This window comes from Strix aluco, chromosome 10 (genome assembly GCF_031877795.1).
Source record: "Strix aluco isolate bStrAlu1 chromosome 10, bStrAlu1.hap1, whole genome shotgun sequence".
Lineage (NCBI taxonomy): Eukaryota > Metazoa > Chordata > Aves > Strigiformes > Strigidae > Strix > Strix aluco.
In genome coordinates this window covers 27,553,688-27,571,670 of record NC_133940.1, presented here as the reverse complement: position 1 = coordinate 27,571,670, position 17,983 = coordinate 27,553,688, and the positions used below count along the sequence as shown (strand labels likewise).

The window sequence follows — 17,983 nt, the reverse complement described above, 5'->3', positions numbered from 1 at the left end:
ACAAATACTGGTAGTAATTCTGTGATATCTGCAGAATCAAAATATTTTGATTCAGTACTTCAGTTTTTCCTTTACCTTGAATACACTGAATGTGTCCATCTTCAGTTGTAATTGTAAATGTTTCACCTGGGTTTACCTGTACAAGGATAACCTGTAGAAAACAAAGCACAGAAGAGGTGTGATTTTTTTTTTAATTTTAGAAATTACCTGGGGAAAAAACCCCATCTCTTCCTTATACCCACATGCTGGATTAAAACAATATGGTTTTGGCAACCTTAGAGAGTAATAAAGATGAGAAACACTGACAGGTACAATGAAATTTCTTCATACTTTGACATAAACCCATTAGTTTTGCATAATCAGTACTTTTCTCTGATTCCTACCAGAAGTGCTTTTTTCCCTTGATACACTTAATTAACTAAGCTTTTATTTTCAATGTTTTCACACTGCTTTTTCTTCTTTTACTGAAGCAAAAAATTACCTAAGATTCACCTTGCTTTCCAAGCTTTGCCTATGAGATTACTGCAGTTTCAGGGCTAAATTGGCAAAATCAGAATTATCAAACACACGCCAAAAAAAAAAAAAAAAAAAAAAAAAAAAAAGGGGTGAAAATAAAGAAAAAACACGCTTTGCCCAAAACTCAGCCATGTCTTTTCATTGAAAGCATGCTGGTATGTATTCTGACAACATATTCTCCGATGCAATAAAGTATGCAGTCCCTTGGGGGTGGAAGGAGGGTAGAAGAGGTGGGGAAGCAGGTCATGCCTACCACCTCTGCTCTAGAGCTCCTGAAAGATCAGGTGTATTTTCTCACGTTTGTGTAATCCTGCAGCTAAAGAAATACAGCTAGCAGTGAGATTCTGCAGGTCAACGCAGACACAACCGCCTTCGCTTCCACACAAATCGATGTGGACATCTGCCAGAATTATTCCTCAGGCAGCCGACAGCATCGCTTCCCTTGTGCCGGGTAACACGAACGAGCACCCCATTCCACCCCATGCCTATGGGTGCTTCAGTCATATCGTAAAATATTGGCAGCTGTGCTTCAGTTTTATTGTAATGTGGCAGCGTTACTACAAGAATTTTGCAGTGAGATTCTATTATATTACATAGGCACAGGTCTAATTCTTTAGTAAAATGACAGGTTTGGCCATGTAAGAACTGCACTTACATGGTCAAAATGCCACCCTGGTGACAGCTAGCACGTAAAGAAGACAGACCGATGCAAAAATTGAAATAAAATATTTGTAAAACTAGCTATGAAAGTCAAAAAGTATAATCTTCTTTCATTCGATTTTTATAAAATATTTTTATGCTATTCGTGGAATGACATTTATCTCAGGTAGATGGAACCTGAAGAGCTCACCTAGTCACCTAACTCCTGGTAAAAATGAACTACAAATGATGCTAATGAATGAGCCTGTCTATTTTGTGCTGCTGCATCTCCAGTGATGGAGCTCCATCAACCCCCCAGGCACCTGCACCACAGTTTCACTACCCTCATCATTACAGATTTTATCATCCAACTTCAACGTTCCCTGCTTCAACATGAACCCTTACTCCATGTCTTAACCACCAATGAATAAAGAATAAAAGCACCCATAAAAGAAAGATTGTTTTCTGTGATTTAGATGCCAAACACTGTATATAAATCCTTTTGGGGTTTTTATCTGCTTTTTTTGGAAACAGTGCAACACTGATGACTTCCACTTGTTGTCTTTATTCATCCCTTTTTCGAAAGGACTGCTACTAAAACAGTCATTCCTTATGATAAGCTGACTACCAAAACGCAGTACTTTGTACTTGCTGCTCATCTTCTAGATTATCTTGCTAGTAATTAAAATAATTTCAGGCTTCCAAGACGCCTGCAATTCCTCCCATTTCCTATCAGCTGCAGATTTAAGTACACCTCAATTCTATCATATTGGTCATTAATAAAAAGATCATTGAAAAGAATGAGACTTAAAAAGATTGTGCGGTCCCTCACTCAATCTTTGCGTTTTGACCAATTCCACTTACTCTTTTCCAAAGAATTTCCCATGTAGCTTTTGCTGGCATTAACCAAAGCACATTTCTCCAGCTAATGTGTAAGAGAGTAAGTGCAAACACACCCATGTTTCCTGAGGTTACAGCTTACATCTCCCGCTTCTCTCCCCCTCTACTCCCGAGTGCAACTTCAGCACAGAAAGGGGTTGAGGTTTGCACAGATGTCTTACATTTAAACTGCCGTGTGTGAAACAAAACTCAAAGCAGCAGAGCGATAAACGTTGTCTAACACTGATTCAGCAGCTTCTGCATACTGCTATATTAATCTTAGCTTTTCTTTTTTAATGAGGGATGTAGAAGCATATGTGAACACAGACCCTGCTCCAGGGAGTTCACAGTACAGGAGAACTTTAGGTAGATGAGTTGCTTCTGGACATAAGTAAAACACCAAAACCCCCTGAAAAGACCACCTTGCCAGTCAGCAATATTTATTAGGGTTCCATGAGAAGGACAGATGAGAGAGAATACTTTTTAAAATGGCATCACTAAAACACTGAAACTTAAGCAGATCTGTCATTTCAGTATATAAGCAAACTCACGACTTCAATGCTACTGAATTTCTAGGAGTAAAGAGAGAGAAGCAATGTTAATTATTTAAAGAAAACTGACAATAATGGGCTGGGGATTTGGCAGAGCACAAAGAAGCAGGGAAGAGGAGGGCTGCTGCGAAGAACCGCTGCTGGGGATGGACACTAGCAGGGGACTGCGCTCCACAGGCAGGTACTAAACCTCACAGCAAGTCTCATCTTCGAGGGCAAGAAAATTCAGAGGCAGAAAAGGGATCCTTTCAGAAACGCAGAGCCTCTGAACGTGTCAGATCTTCAGAACAGGTTTCAATTAACTGAAGTTCTCACAAACAGTTCAGGAAACTATTAACTGAACTCAGCGAAAAGGATCATAAGTAAGTGGTGTAATCACAGGGCTGTAGAGCAGTTCAGAGACTGGAATTTCAGGAATCCACGGGGCAATGTCTTAGAGGAATGACTCATTATAATTAATGAAGCAAATGCAGTTCCATCTACCTTCCACCAAGGAAAATTTCCAGGAAGCTTGAGTGTTTCTAATGAGTCAAACTGAGCCAAGTTAGAGGACAGAGTAGTGCTAGGAGTCACAGATCTGTCAACACCTTCAGGTGTCCCGCACAACCATTTCAGAACTAGTGGGATCAACGCAGTTTGAAAGCTCTTTCAAAGCACCGGTCAGTGTTTTGCTTTTATCCCTTACTCACACACTTTCCACTGCTGCAGTTTTTTTCAGAACAAGAAACCCTTCCAGAAAACTTCCAACTTATACTTCATGTGAAATGAAACTAATGAACTGGATGCTGCATCTGGCTGTTTGAAGTGATTGGCCAAACAGCTCAAGTTTTATTTCTGAAAACAAAAACACTGTATAATACTCTACAATTAGCTTATCCTCTACGGCACCAGCAGCAAAGTACTTAAAAATCATCTGCATTAATAAAGTTTCTAAGTCAATACTCTAAAAGCAAACTTTCCAATGTGAGACTGTAGCTGGGAAGAATCTCTGGAGAAAAGTGCCACAAACAAGAGCAGCAAGTGTATTTGTTAGGCAACCAGAGGATGGCAACATGACGTGGCTGTTTATATACACATGTTGGAATAAGAAATATTGACACATTATCATGAAATCACACTCCTGGTCCCATGAAGATTTTCACTAGACAGACTTATTCATTATTTCCAATATAATTCAATTACAAGTCTTGGAGACCATCAGCTTTCAAGTTTACTCTTCAAATGCCATTTTCCCATGCATCTCCAAGGTACAACCATTTTTTGTGGGTTTCTGTTTGTTTGCTTTTCTTCTTTTTTTTTTTAACCTCACCTGATTGCCAACAGTCTCCACCAGGTTCCAAAAACTTCAATGATTGTCACCTTCTTTTGGGTCATTCAATACACACATCTATAAAATTCTACATGTTATACAAATACAGCTATGGAGATGGTCACCAATTAGATCTCCTTGACCTCTTTTCCTGGTGTAACGTGAAACACTACCTACTGAATAACCTCACAGCTGGGTGGCGTCTAAAATTTCACGTTGCTAACGCTGGAACTTCAGAACTAGCTTAGAGATCTATAGCTTTACTTATTTCGAAACACAGTCATGGTACTTTTATCTTGAGTCTGAGGTGAAAAAAGGCAGAGTAGACTTTTTTATTTTTAAATAAAGGCTATTTTTCCAAGCAAGTATACTAAATCCCTTCCCATCTGTAACAACTACAAAGTGAAGAATATCTCATTTAAAACTTGCCAGCATTTGTGGTCTATTGGAGCCTCACCAAGTCATGATTATTTTCTTGTACCTTGTTTCTCCACTGTACATTCAAACATGCCAAAGTCTTCACTGTTACCCTTCATAATCATTTCAGATGACACTTATCCTCTGGAAACTTTTACGCAACTTTCCCTTCTGGATTAACCCCTTACTTCCTATTTCAATTAGTGTCAGACCCTTGAAGTGACTGATCAGGTTAAAGCAGTGGGGACTTTTGTCCCTTGCTTCAACAAAATGATGATTTAACTCATTTCACTAAAGCCTTCAAATTTATGTTTCGTAATTGTAGAATCCTAGAACAGCCCAGGTTGGAAGGGACCTTGAGAGATCACCTGGTTCAACCTTTTCTGGGAAAGGGAGACTAAATGAGATTATCTAGCACCCTGTCCAGTCGCAGCCAGCCAACAAACAGCCCCCTAGCTATTTAAAACAAACCACCCAACCTTTCCTCTCCTACCAGGATCCGTTGGGTTTGTAGCTGCTAGGGCAGGGGGAAGATGCTTCTTAAATTAAGATCCAGTGCTAAAATGTCTGGATGCCAGTAGTATTTCTGAGTGTCTGTCTCCAAATGATGGGAAGATATCTCAGCATTTGTAGTACAAGACACTCAGCTTCTACTGCCAGACAGTAATTTCACTTCAAGTTTACTGACAACTTATACAAGCTCATGCTTCAAATTGTTTAGCTTTCACTTTTGTCTGTATTTCTAACCATACTAGGTACTTCTGAAGGGTTGCGTCCAATAGAATTCTAGAGTTTCAAGTATATATACTCAGGTTTCACCACTGCACTGTAATTATTAATGAAGATACTTAATACCAGGAAGCCAAGGTCTTCCCTCTCAATTCCCTGCAATAGACTTCTTGGTTTAGAGCACTGCAACCACTTGCTAATCTTTGTTGATTATTTTACATGAGCTTTAAGAAGAGCTTTCAAACCATTTGTGCTTTATTAAATCCATATATTTTTCTTTTTATTCTTTTTTTTAGCTTCATTTTAAAGCACTTACATGCATATAACAATCATTCCTTTTAATTTGCAATCTTTCCACATTTCCACTACATTAATGTTGATTTTCTTCCTCTCTGTATTTGCACTTCTATTTTATTGGTCATACATATCAGTGCTGAGAACCATGTGCTTTTCTAACTTTGCAAATCAGTATCATAATTGCTTTATTTCAGGCCTCATCTTTCAGCCATCATGTAAGTTGTACAAAAAGTAGTTTTTCTATGCTGTTTTCTACAGTATGTTTGAATACCAAACTCCCTGCTACCACCACTGGCACAGTATTACATGACTTTTACAAAAGTGCAATGGATTTCCTTGCCTGTTGTATGCTGTCCCCATTAACCATGTGAGGTAGAAGTGGCACTTCATTCAATATCGGTGTAGCTTCTAAGGGAGGCGGCTGGTCGGCCATCATGTCTGAAAACCATTCATTGACAACTGCTCACGTTAACCACCTGCTAAAACAAAAAAGAAAGGGCCAATATTAGGTATGTCTCTCCTCTCTTCCAAATAATTCTCTACTTTGTTTGCCAAACTTGGTACCAGTGTTCCAGAAGAAAAATAAAGCAGTGCCTTCAGGACAGTGTGTGTGTTTTTTTTTTTTTCTTCTCCACAAAACAAACACCTGCACTATGCTATTAATTGAATCCTTTAATGACAGCAATTCAAGAATATTTGAAAACCCAACAGGAAAATATCATCAGACTTCAACACTCCACAACTCTCCCTCAAAGATTTTCAAATAAACTGACTTTAATTGGAGACAAAAGTTCCTGTAAAACATCCACCTCTAGCTTCATTGCACATTTAAAAACTTGTGCAAACTGCCAGTCTGAGAAGTATGGAGGATCACAGGCCATATACCTGAGTTCTTCATAATGGAGTACACCCAAGGAGTCCAACACATTACCCTACTTTTAAGTACTGCATTTAAGCAATCATATCCTTCTTCCAAAAAATACGCTCTTTAAGTATTTACCATGCATATTCACATGTGATGAAATCGTTACGCAGGTGATGCAATTAGTAGCATAATTTACACTTATGCAGCACTTCACTGTTAAATTTGTCGTTACAATTTCTAAATTGCTTGTACTCCAGAACCTAAGTTTTAGGCCAAATAATTCACATCCTATGTGTACCTTTCAGTCCCTGTGATGATCAAAAAAGCCCCTCAAACCATGCAATTTCTCCAACGTTGCAACATGTCATCAACACAGAAGTCTGACACCATGAAAACAAAGCTTAAAGCAACACAAGAGAGTACTTTGTACAAAAGTCTTTAACTGAGCACCATGGAGAACTGCATATGCAAAAATGCTGCATAGTTTTGGGCTTCTAGTGAATAACCTATAATTACAGTAAGTCAAAACACAATCCAAATGTTAGTGAATTTTCAGAGCATAGTTAATTCAGCATCCATAAAAAGCACAAGATAACAGGATGCAGGAAATGCTGACATTTCCTTCTCCCTTCCCATTACCTCCTATAAACCCAGACAGAAGACAAAATGCGGTTAGGAGACTCCAATTCATTAAATTAAAAATAAAAAATAAAAGCAAACCAAAAAACATTTCCCACTCCCAAATCTGTCCGTGAACCAAGTCAATCTATGTACAACTGCCAAACCCTTGTTCAGTTCTCTATAACCAGTATGGAAATTACAGCGTGTGTGTGGGGAATAAATAATTTCTTCTGGCATTAACTCATTTTGTTCAGAAAGGGTCTGTAGTAAAAGTTGAGATTACAAGGATTTCTCCTGTATTACCATTACAAGGTAAAGAGGCTGGTAGCATCCACTGGTAAAAACCACATTATTTCTTGTTTGCAAAAGCATGTCAAAAGAACCGATACAATCACAGCGCCACAAAACACAGCATAACAAAATACTCGAGACTGCCAAAGAACCAGCTCATTCTGCATGCCAATTGTTTTCCAGGTCTGCTCCAGTAACAACTTTAAGAGGCCAAATATGACTGCACAGGTGCAAGGGCTAGACACACCCTCCAAAGTTTAGATTTGTATCAGGTTTGTCCTAAATATACTTAAATACCTTAGCACATTATTTATTTCCTGAATAAACTAATCATACATGCTATTTCTTAGATTTTGAATTAGCTCTACCAAGGAAACAAATTCAACTGAGTGTATATAACTATTCCATTTAAAAATACCTGCATGGTAACGCAGCCAGTCAGCATGTTAAGATTAAGGCAGAAGTTTCTTCCACTCCACCTCTCCCATTTTTAGAGGTTTAGAGGTTAGATCTGAGTCTTAAAAGCTGTAGTAGAAATTCAGTATACACAGGCAGACTGAAAATACTTTATTTTATATATGCGTATCATCTCAATTTCTTTCATCCAACAACCTCAAAGACAACAGAAATTAGCACTTAGCACAGAGGGGAAAACCCTATACCAAAAAATAACTACATCTGCATTCAGATGTTCAACTAACCAAAATAACCAGCTGTAGAAAAACGTGTTCTGAAACAAGTCCCAATGCCACCTGCAATTTTAAATAAACGTTCACAGTTTCTATCCTGGTCTCCTACACCGGCTGAAAATAATTCTCTGAGGCTTTGTCTACATTAGCGAGCAGCACAGTGTAGTTGGTAGAAACTGGAGAGCACAGTAACAGCATGCACGTGGTTTTCAGAATCCTTAATCTATTGTCTAATGACACAGGTAGTATTTACACCTACGCACACACAGAATCCCAGAATCATCTCGGCTGGAAAAGCCCTTGAAGCTCCTCCAGTCCAACCATGAACCTCACACTGACTGTTCCCAACTCCACCAGATCCCTCAGCGCTGGGTCAACCCGACTCTTCAACCCCTCCAGGGATGGGGACTCCCCCCCTGCCCTGGGCAGCCCATTCCAACGCCCAACAACCCCTTCTGCAAAGAAATCCTTCCTAAGAGCCAGTCTGACCCTGCCCTGGCGCAGCTTGAGGCCATTCCCTCTTGACCTGGCGCTGGTTCCTTGGCTCAAGAGACTCATCCCCCCTCTCCGCACCCTCCCTTCAGGGAGTTGTAGAGGGCCATGAAGTCTCCCCTCAGCCTCCTCTCCTCCAGACTAAACAAGTTCTACACATGGTCTACTTGTTTAGTGCTGCAACTTCACATTTTTCAGAGGAAGAACTTAATACTTGGGAGTATGAGGAAACAAGTGTTCTTATACAGTTAATGACAATCTTCAAAAATAGCAAATACAATTTCATGTCTCGGTAGGAATCTCCGTATGGTCAGAGAAAATGGATGTACTAGCATAAATGAAACCATTTTAATAACTCTTGGGCGGTTTCACCTGGCTCAGAACACTAACATTTTACTGTACAGCTGGGCTCAGAGGGCTCCAAGCGGCAGAACACTAACAATAAAGAGGAACATCCCACTGCATACTGATGGACTTTGCAAAAAACCAAGGTTTTTTGCTATTAGAGCACAGCTTCATTCCTTGAAAACACTGATAAGAGAGCAGCAAAAGCCACCGCTGATCTCAGAGGTACAACCTCTGCTGGGAACATGGGACTCAACCCCTCCCCAGTGTAATAGATAAAATTTTTCAAGGGAAAGAAAGCACTCCCACTGAACGTGATATCAACGGGTTCACCTCCCAAAGTCCACATTTCGTTCAAGGAAGTAGGTGGTATTTGGGTAAATAAAAAGAGAATTCCTGAAAAGTTATTACATACTCAGCACAATTTCCTGGAAAAACAAAACAAAGAAATGGAGCTCTATCTTGAAAAGCCATTACCTACACCCTCCTACTGCTAGTCTAGGAGCAAGGAATCCAGCCCTGCCTTGCCACCGAAGGCAGCAGCAGGACAGGCAACGCAGCACGGCTGCCGCAAGGGGCAGAGCGGGAGATCCGAGGGTCCTGAACCCACCTCCATCCACAACTCCTCCAGTCAAAGTCCTTCCCAAGCCTCACAGCTCCCCTCAAATGCTGTCACCAATGCCAGGCATTCTCTGAACCCTCAGTTTTACCCTAAATCAAGTTGGCTTGGACAGGCAAATCCAACTGGTGAGCTGTGCATGGCCCAAAAAGGAACAACCTACCTCTAGGTAGAACTGCACCAAAAATCTGCTCAGGTCCCCTAAAGCTAGTTTGTTCTCTCATGTGCTTGGTAATAGAGGCTCAGGCTGCTACTTTCCAGGGTCTGATCCTGGCAGCTGGGTGTTTTCATCACTACTAACTATCCTAGTGGTCAGGGCAAAAAAAGAAGAAAAAAAGGGTTGGCACTAAGAATTCACAGGCTGCACTGACATTAAAGATAAGCCAATACACAAAATTTTAAATTCTAGACTAAAACTAAACAAGAAAAGTCCCATCTGCAGGTCTTAAAGACTAAGCAAATTTTGTAGTTTTCAGAGGTGCAAAGGCATATACTGAGAATTAGTGAATCATGATATACGAATCAAGAGCAGGATTTGCAGAGGTATCTTATAAGAGCTTTGTCACCATGCACTGGAGATTTTTGAGTCAGTGTGGAATTAAACAGATTAAGTTTTAGAAAGGTTACATTTTGCAATGGTACTTCTGGCCTGATTCATTTCTTTACAGTGGTTTCTATTAGACATCAGCTAAAGGTCATTCCCAAACCTTGTTTGAGCTGAAGGATGAATTCAGCCCATACAGCATGACAGCCATTAAAAAAAGAATTGGGACTAACCATCTCAGAAACAAACCATCCAAAGCACTCTTCTAGCAAAGCTGAAAGAAGTAGTAGTGGGTATCGCATTTTAAGTTATCAGAAATCTACACTGGAAATAGCTTGAGCTACTGCTTTAAAAGATTATTTGCTCAAGACACACGCATCTAAAAAGCTGAGATATTTTGCCATTTATTTCACAACGTTGAAAAAAATTATTTTAAACTAAATAAAACCAGATCATATTTTAAAAATGTACCCTGAGAAGTGTTCCCAAGTAATTCAATGCTGTGCTAATGTAATACGGTTAATCATGTTAACCATATTAAAAAGAAGGCAATATTTTCCACTGACAGTCTCACACTACAAAGGCTTCTAAGAAAAACAGAAAATCTTAATGACTAGCCTTCCAGAAAACAATTACAGTATACAGCGGCTGTGCCTGACCTCACTTCCTGACATAGTAAAAATGCCGAGACGCTGGAAGACTGAAACATTGGCCTTCCCTTTTCTCCAGCCCAAATTCTTCTCAACCAGTGCTGCAGTCATCCTGGACCCCGTCCAGCTCCTGAGGATTCGCACTGAACTCAGTGTTCATTGATTCAGGCCTGCTCCCGTCTGAAGTCAGCGCCTCCGCCGAGAAAGCTGGGCTCTTATTTACATACAAAACGGCTATTATGCTCCCGACGCGGAATTAGCAAAGCAAAGGTTGCTAATTGAAGTCTATATGATACTTAGACCATCATACCTAAGTCTGGAAAACATCACGGATTCTTCATGAGACATTTTGAAACTCAGATCTGAAATAGTCTAAACCAGTTTCAATCCAAAGCGAAATAAATATGCAATTCTAGTACACGGAGGTAGTTACTAAGAAATATTTACTAAAACTACTCGGAACAATGCTCACTGCATTACAAAGCCTCCTTTAGCCAGTTGCCAATGTGCAGCTCGGAATAAGGTGCCACCTTCAACTCACAGTCACTTCCACTTGAATGACACAACAGAAACACTTCAAAATCGTAACAGTAGTATCTCTAAGAAAAAAGTTATGACCAGAGTAATTTTCTTGTGTAAACACATCGGTTCTGTTTTATCAAGAGCTCTGGAACAGTCACCAGTAAACACCAACAACACATCAACAATTTTACAGACACAGTTTCTCTTTAGGCAGTAACAGTGAATTTGCAACTCTTTATGTGCAGGGCATGTAAAAACAAAGGAAACTTTGTGTGTTCATTAAATGTGTTTTATAGTACTATTCAAAATAAGAAAATTTTCATATACTGAGAAAACAACTTTTTCATTGGAATTATATCCTTTAATCATATTAACAGAATATGAGATTATCTACTGCACAAACGTGTAGCAGTGCTATGTATTGAGCAAGTTTTAAAAATCACGTTATCTTGTGTTAAAGTATTTTCTTAGTATATTAAAAATCTCTCTCCAGAAAGATATCACACAGGAACTATATGAGGGGGAACACTGTAGATAGAAATGGATCAGCTTCATTCCACTGTCCAGAGTCGAAGCTGAACAGATTTCATAAACAGTAAAAAAAAAAAAAAAGCAGTTTATAATCCCACACAGAAGCTATAACAAAGAATGTATTTTCATTATAGTAAGTGCTGGATTTAATATGAGAAAGTTCCTATTCCCAGGAGCTTATTTCTTAAATGGAGATTTTTTTTTTTTTTAATACAGTATGCCTGAGTTAGAAAGAACAATGTGTCCAGGACCAAAGAGGAAATCTGATGGAGCTAGAAATTTAGCTCAGACTTCCTGATTTCTAGGTTCAGTGCCTTATGCAACCTTCTAGCCCAATCCTAAGTTTACATTTATTGCAGGAAGTAAACTCTTACAATATTGCTATTTATTAAAAGCAGTATTGTATAAAACCCTAAAGCTTTAATTATACCTTTTTATATTAATAGAATTACTAATTAGTATTATATATTTACTACACTTTTATATTATATAAATATATTTATTTTCTCTAAGTGGGGGAAAAAAAGCCAACAGTCTTTTTACAAGCAACATACTTAGTGTCTTTTACCTTTGGAAAAAAGTAACACCTAGAACTGGATCTGTGGACACATACATGTATGAACCTCATGTACTCTGATAAAGAAAACGTTGAGACACTGCCATGCCTTAAACTCCAGGTCTCTTGCAAACTGAGACTTCTGAGTATTTTAAACACGCTCTAACCTGTCAGCTAAATTTTGCCTTAGTCATCTCCAAAGAGTGTTAAAAAGAACAACAGTGGACCCAAAAGTCATCCCCAGTAGCCTCGTCCAAAAAATTAAATCTTACTTATGAATTCTAAAAAACTTCCCAGCTTTGAAATTTATGCCCCACACAATTTTGAGGTAGGAAAGATTTTGGAAAAAAAGATACAGGCTACCTTCTCCCACCCAAGTTTTTCAAATAAACAGTATTAACAAGGTGTTTAAGATATCATCCCAGTCCTAAAATAGTTCTCCTCTGCCACAGGACCACACATGAGACGTTCTAGGTGGACTGGTTTACTTTTAGCAAGATTAAGGGAATGAGAGACTTAACAGAATCAGACTTAACAGAAGCTCAGTTACAACTTTAGCTCTGAAGAGACCACCATCACTCCATAAGAGTCATCTGTTCAAAACTAAATATACGTTTTGATTAAAATTTTGGAAATAATTCCTAATGACACCCAAGTGAATTTGTCAGCACCATCTTGTATGAAGTTTGGCTTCTAGCCAGAAGGGCACCACAACTTTGATACTGAAAATGTTCTTCATGACCTACCCAACAAATGTTCTCAGTCAAACATTTTTAATACTTGCAGCTGTGAAAAAGCCAATGTCATTTTGATCTAGGTATTGCTAGGATCTCACGATTTTGACCTAGGTGAGGTCTGCAACCCAAGTACAACAAAAAAACTCAACAAAATGCTCACCCCAACTCCACAGACACATAGCACAAGGTTTCCGCACTCTGCGCCAAGTGTTTTCTTCTAGAAGTGATTTTAAAATCTTTTTCTCTTTTGACATCTAAAAAAGTCACAATTTCAAAACATTTCTCTGTGTTTTCCAAAAAGTTTAACTGTTACTTAAATGCTTATTCCAAAGTAGTGCTAATAGTTTCCATGGTAAAACATAAAAGTGACCACAAGCCTTTTATCACGGATAGTCCTTCTGCCCTCATAAAGACCATCTGGGGATCAAAGACATCAGGCCAGTTGCCAGAAGGACCTCTAGTAACTTCCTAAAAGCTGCAGAAAGCTGGCTGGCTCCTGTGGCCACTGGCAAGAATGACCCACAGAGGGGGAAGTCAAGGCGTAAATGCTCTGTAGGAGATCGGGGGAAAAAAAAGCAACCAGTAAATTAGAGGACACTTTTTTTTTTTTTCTGAAGGCAATTAAATTAAGTATTAATGCTCATCTCTCATGGTACTATGAGACCTGATTGTCCATAGAAATTCTCCCTGAAGGAAGAGATGCAAAGCCCTCATCTCACAGATACCAAAAAATCCTAAAAGCTCAGAGAAACAGCAGATACATCATAATAAGACACATGGGAACTCTGACATAAGTAATAATATCAACTTTCATCCTCCCTTACCAATCTGGATCAGGTTCCTGATGTGACTGTGCCAGGAAAGCAATAAAAAAATTGCTCCCTCCACCCTCAAATAGAAACTGCACAAGCAACCGCCCATAGCACTTCAGAATTATCTTCTAGCCTGAAACTACATCCCTCAAGATCCGAGAGCTCTACTCCACGGGGACAAAAAAGGCAAATGCACAGTCTGAAGGGTAGTGCTCACCCTACAGCATCACACACATTTTCCCAGTGACTGCAGAACTCCTCACTGTTCTTCAAAAGAGAAACTCCACTGTTAGGAACTGTGAGCTGGGAAGAAAGTATCTGTCAATGGCCAGAGTATACTAGATTTGACTTATTTGGGCTGTTATTAACAATACGCTCATTGTTCATATTAGGGCCAGGTCTGTCCTCTTAACTATTCATTTATGAGGCCTGTAAAGTTTGCATTAACAGTTTCTAGAAGGCAAACATTACATTACTTTAAGATAAATATTTTCCTTTATTGTTTTAGTTATTTTATGGTTTTACTCTTATTGATAGAAAAGCAGAGTCATATCCTAAGCACTTCTGTGCTGCTTCCTAAGTGACCAGCCCCAGAAAATGACACCCAGCAGTTCCCAAAAGTCCTACTCGTACTTCTAGAACTGTTCAAGAGAACTGAACAACTCCAAGGACTAAGCCCTTAAAGTGTTGCATTCTTATTTCAACTTTAAAAAAGTAAAGGAGGGATTAAGATATTTTCCAGCTGTATTGATGTTGTTAAAAGAAAAAAAAAAAATTAAGTGCAAAACTGACTGCTTCTTTCCACTGGCTAGGAAGATGACATGTTCTGGCATAAGCCAAGTTGCTCATCTTAACATCCTAAAGCTAACCAAAGCATGAAATTTTCAAGCTTATATGAAGAAAAACTTTTTATAAATGCAGTGTAACAATATATTTATTTAAAAGATGATTTTCTAAGTGTGAAACTTTTCCCCCCTGAACTTCAACACATTGTTCTGGTTGTTCAGGCCTTGAAGGAAACCAGTTTACTTACACATGAACAACATACTACTGAACTTCTATACCTAAATGTCTATCTGAATCATTTAGGAGTTATGAAAGTAACATACACCATGGTTCATTGAAAAGCAAATCCAAGAAAACTTCTGACCAGAGTCACAAGAAGTAGAGCACACTGTTGAAATGAAAAAACGATAAAAAATGAGAAAGGAAAACCCTACAAAGAACAAAAGCAGGGACAATGTCCTCACAGGACTCCTGGTGCAGTCATAATTAACAGTGGTAAAGAACAGCTGGAAAGCTAACAGGGTATTTCTTTGTAAATAAAATACACAACTCTATGTTCTTAAGGGCACAAGCCCTACGACGTACCTGAAAATGTATCTTGGCAATAACACAGTAAGAGCCACAGAGAAACCTTAACCGGTCAGCAAAAAGGTAGCTGGAGTTTACACCTTTCAGTAACTACAGATCTGAACAGATGAAACAAAACGTTTAAAACCACGCCAAGATTTACAAGATGGGAACTGCAAGTTTCTACAAGGAGCTGCACGTGCTCCAAGATTCTGAAATTCAGGTTAAGTATCTGGATAACTGAGTAAAATTCTTCCCTATGGGCCAAATTTGGTCTTGAAGTAGAGCACAAAATTGAACCCATTTTATGCGAATTTTTCACCCTCAAAAGAAACAAGTTCTGTCCATTTGTTTACCAACCTTCTTCAATTCCAGGGAAAAAAGTTCTGTTTCAAAGACTGGAAACAACCCAAAGAAATGGCTATTGTATGTGCAGACAAGTCCACTGCAACAGGAACACATATTCCACAGACCCTCGTTCATCTGAGTTTCCTCCCTATAGCGAGGAATACCTACTTCACAGCAAGGAATAAATATCTAAGTATTTTCAAAAGCTTTTCTTATAATCTTCAAGCTGGCTGAGGAGCAGCCAGCAAAGTGGCACATTTAAATCGAGCTTGGCTGGTCTCCTTTGTCCTGGGCAATGTACTTCCAGACACCAAACGTGCCACGCTGCGCGTTGCACACAGACGTGGATGTCAGTTTGCTGAGCCAATGACACCTCCTGGGATTATGCCAGGGAAGCACCAAAACTCAGACCTTCTCAGTGCCAGAGCTAGGTAATACCTGTCCTAAATTAAGCTAGCGAGCGTTAAGGGATGGCAGACATATGCATGAAGTTGGTACAGTTAGTATGATACAGTCAAGATGTGATCCAAAAGTTGTTTTCCAAATGCTTGCATTCCAAATCTTGAACAACAATTTATTTACTTTAAACTTGACCTGAAGAGAGAACAATCACCCAGATTGTTAAAACCAACAGTAACAACACAATTTCCAGGAAAGACTCCCTACCATGAGACTGGTCAGAGCAGTCAGTTGTCTAATCCAACAGAAGTAAAATCAGGACTTCACAACATTAATACAAGCAGAAGTTTGCCCCTCAGGTTTCTGTAGGCACTAAGGAAAGCAAATGTTGATTTTCCACCAGCTCTGATTCAATCTGCTTCTGTGAATCAGAAGTGTGCTTCATGTATCCTGTCAATGTGTTGACACAAACAAGCTTTTTAATTTAAGAACTCTTACACAACATGACTTCAAAAACAAGCATAAAAATACAGCGAAAGCAAAGGATTTCTTCAAACTGTAAGAGATTATGCAAACTTCAGGCAAGGAAGAATTATTTTGATACACAAACTGAAGACTGTTTTTCTTGCGCAACATGAGAAGAGGTTCAGGCTGTAAGGCTCTAGCTGCACAGTGGATCAAATTAGTCTAGTTAAAACAGGTTATACTTAAACCAAAGGCTAAAACACACCAATAAATTACTTGAATTACCACATCTGAGCAGTCTCATGGTAACAGACCATGCACATTTTTTTAGTTCATGGAAAATGCAGGGTAAAATACAAGTATGAGATCATACAGGAGGTTTAAGCAAGCTCACTTCACTCGGTGTTTGTGACAGACCAGGAACACACATAAAACCCTTTATCACAGTACAGCTGATGCATGGTAACACAATAAAATAATTTGCTTCTATATCTGAGCTTTAAATATTTACTGGTAAATCAGTTAACCTGCTACAAGTCTGAGGATGTAATCACGTATTTACATAAGACCGTAAGTGGAAATTATCACAGTTTTGAAGAATCTAAGGATGACAGTTTATATACGCTTTTATAAAGTTTATATTTTAAGAAAGCTAGACATTAAAAAGCAAAATGACAGTTTACAATACACCAAACAGTTGTTTACATAATATCTTCCAAAACTGAATAATTCTTCTAAATAATTATCACTCCTGACATTTTGAAATGGACAAAAATATCTGCATTGGTAAGCAGATTAAACCTTCTGATGAAAGTCATTCTGCTCAATACTAACATGTACCATCTTGCAAGTACTTAAAGAGTACTAAAGCTACTTACATCCATGCAAACATTAAAGGCTGCCTTTGTTCCTTCAAGTAACTGCAGTATGACGAACCCAGCTGAAGTCAGACATTACGGTACAGACCACTACTTTGGAACACTTTAATACTGCACATAGAACTGAAAGCAACCGATCCCCATTAAAGAGGTATCAATGTGGAAGCTACTTAATAAAGGGCATTAAACAGCAGATAAAAATACCTCATCCAAATCCTGTATTTACCATGGTTAAATGATTTTCCTCCCCAAACACCCATTCAACTTCAGGACTATAACACGGTTACCAATTTTTTTTCCTTTGTATCTTGTAAGCAATCCATCTGCTGATTGATGTTTTGCTCACAGGGCACTTTCAACTTTTCTCCCCAAAGACTTGCTTTGTACTTACGTAGTTTCACATCACATTCTATTCTACATCAATTAGCTACCATTCAGTTCTTTATTTCATTTCTTCTGTTGCATTAGACACTTGTGAACCAAACATGAAAGGATTTGGGAAGATGGGTTAAACTGCACAAAGTTGAGATGAGCATGTCACACTTGAATTTTGGTGCCTATTAGTAACATGAAAACCAATTCATTAGGCGGGACCTAACCTCAGCAAAAATATACCCCCGTCATAGAAAAACTAAAATCTGCTTGGATGCCTTTCAATTCCATGAGCAGCATGTTAGCTGTGATGTAACACAAAAACAGGATTTCATTCTGTAACCCAGCCGCTGTGCAACTGCTCTCCTCAACGCAGAGTGGCGTTGGGCTAACGAGTACGCTCTTGTAAGCTATATGTAACATCACACGTACAGTGATCAAAATCTTGTCAAAGGACCGGGTTAATTAGGGACTGTATAATAGTTGTGTAGTATTAATGGAAACCCATTTTGAGCAGTATTAACAACAGGTCTCCTGTAATCCGTAGGTAGGTCATG

At 38.9% G+C, this 17,983-nt stretch overlaps 1 protein-coding gene across 3 annotated transcripts in view; it reads right to left on the bottom strand.

Moving 5' to 3' along the window:
• Positions 1–17,983, bottom strand: part of LOC141927647 (fibronectin type-III domain-containing protein 3a-like) — a 49,961-nt gene that overhangs the window by 25,650 nt on the left and 6,328 nt on the right. For 2 of the 3 annotated variants that reach the window (XM_074834846.1, XM_074834845.1), the window contains 2 exons: positions 5,678–5,813; positions 76–151 (listed from right to left, as the gene is read on the bottom strand). In XM_074834846.1, coding sequence (XP_074690947.1) covers positions 76–151; positions 5,678–5,773 — 172 coding nt within the window. In that variant the 5' untranslated portion in view covers positions 5,774–5,813. Of the gene's footprint in view, positions 1–75; positions 152–5,677; positions 5,817–17,983 lie in introns of all 3 variants that reach the window. The other variant, XM_074834844.1, reaches the window with a different exon arrangement.